This window comes from Cyprinodon variegatus, unplaced genomic scaffold (assembly GCF_000732505.1).
Source record: "Cyprinodon variegatus isolate N-32 unplaced genomic scaffold, C_variegatus-1.0 Scaffold376, whole genome shotgun sequence".
Lineage (NCBI taxonomy): Eukaryota > Metazoa > Chordata > Actinopteri > Cyprinodontiformes > Cyprinodontidae > Cyprinodon > Cyprinodon variegatus.
The window spans coordinates 38,883-42,711 of record NW_015150829.1 but is presented as its reverse complement, the minus strand read 5'-3'; the positions used below and the strand labels follow the sequence as shown (position 1 = coordinate 42,711).

At 44.3% G+C, this 3,829-nt stretch overlaps 1 protein-coding gene across 1 annotated transcript in view; it reads right to left on the bottom strand.

The window, feature by feature from the left end:
- The window catches only part of ptpro (protein tyrosine phosphatase, receptor type O), a gene marked incomplete at its 5' end in the record, with an annotated part of 34,430 nt that overhangs the window by 2,128 nt on the left and 28,473 nt on the right, over window positions 1–3,829 (bottom strand). The window contains 4 exons of the mRNA XM_015386745.1: window positions 1,233–1,353; window positions 1,446–1,581; window positions 2,709–2,863; window positions 2,943–3,123. Of these exons, the coding sequence (XP_015242231.1) occupies window positions 1,249–1,353; window positions 1,446–1,581; window positions 2,709–2,863; window positions 2,943–3,123 (577 nt within the window). The remainder of the gene's footprint in view (window positions 1–1,232; window positions 1,354–1,445; window positions 1,582–2,708; window positions 2,864–2,942; window positions 3,124–3,829) is intronic.

Genomic DNA, 3,829 nt, shown 5'->3' with positions numbered 1-3,829 from the left:
TGGGCGGAGCTTCACTATCCTTTCTCTGCCTTGCAGCTATATTTGCTGTGATCAGTGGGAATAAAGTAGTTTTAATATGTTTTTAAGTGAGAAAATACACCTGAAAACGTAATCAGTGCAGTCAGTTCATTCAGATTATCATCCTGCCTTCCAATATTTTTTCTGTCGGAGCCGCTCAGACCCCCACATACCAGCGGTGCGCTGCCAGTAGGGATCCCTTCATCAACAGCCTCTGGCCGGGTCGCGGTTCACCGCGGCAGCTGGTAGGTGTTTTTCATCTAAATAATCCGATCTGCAGGCAGCAGGATAATAAAAGCGAACATATTCTGCAGGCAGATTTCTGCATTTTAAGTTAATTTATGGGTCAATAAACTGTTTCAGAGGAGTGATCACAGCGCTCTGTATCATCAGCGGTGTGTGTCTCTCTCTGCCAGCTCCCAGATCAGCTTCTCTGATTGGTTAATGCGGCGCGTCGAGCAGCAAAAGTAAAATTTTTCCATCTCGAGCAGCAGCGCGTTTGCGGCGCGTCAGATGCTTAAACGCTCCCGACGCGCTGCTTCAGCTTCTCAGACGCGCTGCGCCTGCTGCTCAAAACACGCTGCAGGACCTTTTGCTGCGCCTTGACGCGCGTCAACCATTGACTTTGCATGTAAACTCGCTGCTTCTGCTGCGTCCGGTGTGAACGCAGCATAAGAATTAATGTAAAAATAGATGTACTTAAGTAATGTAGTGAAAAGTAAAAGTAAAAAGTAGTGCAGTTTGAATGACATTTTTTTTTACATTTTGGTAAACTTTGAAGGTTAAATTTACTTAAAATAATATAAACAACCAAGTGTTGCGACACAGGTATATCCTATTGGTGTTGATGAACAAGCCCAGGCAAGACCCGACTTTGTAGTCAGTAGGTGGGTTTTTTATTTGTATTTTTTTATCATTTTTTTTTTATTTAGTAATTAAACCAAACATTAAAAATGTATCGGAGTAAAAGTATGCAATTAAGTTCGTAAATGTATTGAAGTAAAAGTGAAAGTTCTCGAAAAAAAATGTATACTCTTGGAAAGTATAAAGTACTCCAAAATATACATAAGTACAGTAGTGAAGTATTTTTACTTCGTTACAATACAACACTGGCAAAAACAGCAAGTTTTCTCAAAGCAGGAGGAAAAAAAGGAGACATTCCGTAACTGCAGATCATCAATCATTGAGGTTCTGAAGGGAAACCTTAGACTCACGTCTGGAGGCGTCTCATTATGTCTTGCTGGCGTTTTCGTAAATGACATCAGAGGTGATGGACTGCTGTTTCTTCTTCTGCCACATCAGGAGGACGCACTGGTGGATGAAGACGTACTGCTCCTGGAGACAAACAGGGAAGGTCTCAGCAGACCTGCAGCCTCCTCCAGCAGCTTCTGCTTTTCATGTGTTTTTCTGGAGCTCAGGTTCCTCACCTCAGTCTGGACCATGGAGAGTCGATGGGATCTCATCTCCGACACCATGCCCAGGATGTCCACGAACTCGTGCTCTCGGATGTGCTGCATGAGGCGATCCAGAGCGATGAAGGTCCCGGTTCTGCCGACGCCGGCGCTGAAACAGACACAGGAATCGGATCTAGGTTGTTTATCAGACGACTCGCTGCTCATTGACACAAATCTTCACAGTTTGGTTCTGGCTCCTGAACCTCCAGCTTTTCCTCAGGTTTCCTTAATTATTCAGACAATCTGAATACTTTTCAGGCAGGTTCTGGAAAGTCCAATGATCAATGAACAAAGAAATGACCTCTCTGCTTCACCCAGACTCTGTTTAATCACAGCCAGGGAGGGATTTACCACTGGGCAATAAAAGGCAGTTACCTAGTGCCCCAAGTTCCTGGGGGGACCATAAAACTGTGTATAAATAATACAACTACTCATCATTTGTGCAAATTAATTATGTTTGGGATAAAAATCAGAACACTTATAATATTCAGTGTGTCTCACCCCCCCTCCCTTCAGTGTCCACCATATTGGATCAGTCCATTTGCTGCACATGTTCAGAAAGGTCCAAACAGACAGCAGCAAACCATTTAAAATAAAAGATGCAAAGAGCAGTGTTGCCAACTTAGCGCTTTTGTCGCTATATTAGCGACTTTTCAGACCCCTCTAGCACTTTTATTTCAAAAAAGTGCCTAGCGCCAAATCTAGCGACTTCTTTCTGCTACTGGAGACTTTGGAGACAACATCTAAAAGCAGCGAACTCTGCTCTCCAGAGCGAGTAGATTGGTAACCCCGCCTCCTGCTCTCCTCTATCTTGTCTGCTTGTCCTTTCCCGCATCTCTCCCCTCTCTTTCATACCCCGTTTCTTGTCCGCCTGCTGTCGAAAAAGCGAGCCACTAGTGCCATAAAAGCTAAAAAAAATAAAATAAAAATAAGTGAGCTTAGTGCTTGGAAAAAATCACTTTCACTCATTTTGAGACAGCATGAAAAGTCAGCTGAGTACAAAACATAGAGAGGAAAACAACAAGAAAAGGGACAAACCTAGAACAAAGAATGGATGTCTATGCTATTAAAATTTCTGTATCTGTATAATGGGTCTGTTTTATGTGTTGTCTTTTCAATTCAGAGGTCCCAAACACCTGTCTTTGCCTAGGGCCCCAGATTTCCTAAACCCGCCCCTGAACAAAGCTCCCTGCTGCTCTCCAGAACTGGACCTTTCAGAACCAGCAGCTGACTGACCTGCAATGGACGACGATTGGATCTTTGGTCCTGTTAGCCTGCTGCCGTACGATGTGCACAAACTGCAGGATGCTCTCGATGGCGTTGACGGTGGGAACGCCGTGATCCGGCCACGAGGTGTAGTTCAGATGGAGGACGTCCAGAGTCTCGTCCGCCTGACGGAGGCACAAATATCTATGGGTGACCCGATCTAAAGTTTTCCAAAAAAACGTCCCATCAGAGGAGAAAACTTACGTATCCGAGTCGAAACTTCCGGATGATCCACTCCGGAGAGCCTTCCTCAGAAAGCATCTCCACGCTGATGTCGCCGTACATCACCGGCTCGTCTGTGAACGGCCAGTAATGATCGCATTTCACCTGGAAACACGACAGAAAAAAGATCAATCTGCTATTAATGACCTTCTCCTTATGAACGCTGCGTTTCATTCATCCAGGCTTCAGAGCTGCAAGACCACATGGAGTCTAAGGCAGAGGAGCTGTTTATCATATTAGAGTTGGCAACCCAAAATGTTCAAAGAGCCACATTGGACCAAAAACAAAACAAAAAAACAAATCTATTCGGAGCCGCAAAAGCCGGGGTTTCTATGGCAACACGGGTTCTAAGTGTATTATCCCACTATTAAAAAGGACTACCTAGGCTTAGAAAAATCAAATGAACATTTTGCCCAATAAAACAAAAACTTATCTATCATAGCCAGCGGTCCTTCACACACGGCTATTATCGGCTAATTATCGGCTATTAACGGCTAAATTATCTTAAAAACGTACATTTATTGAAGAACGGCAACAGAAAAGAGAACGTTTAACTTGATACTCTGAGCTCAGTAAGCGCTCCATTGAAAGCTGCTGCTGCTGCAGTGCATGCTGGGACAGCTGCCAATCTGAAGAACGGACAAGTCTGCTCTGATGCATGCTGGGTAAAGAGGGAGGGGTGAGAACAACATCCGGGGACTTTGTCCGTTCTCTGTCTGCTGTTCTTGTGAACTGGAACAGTACTAGGGCTGAGGCTGATGACGTGTCACTAGTACACGAGAACACACAAGTACACATATTGAGAAACCGCATTACAAAGTGTTTAAGATAAAAACAATGGTTCTCATAACAAGCCAGACTGTTTCTCA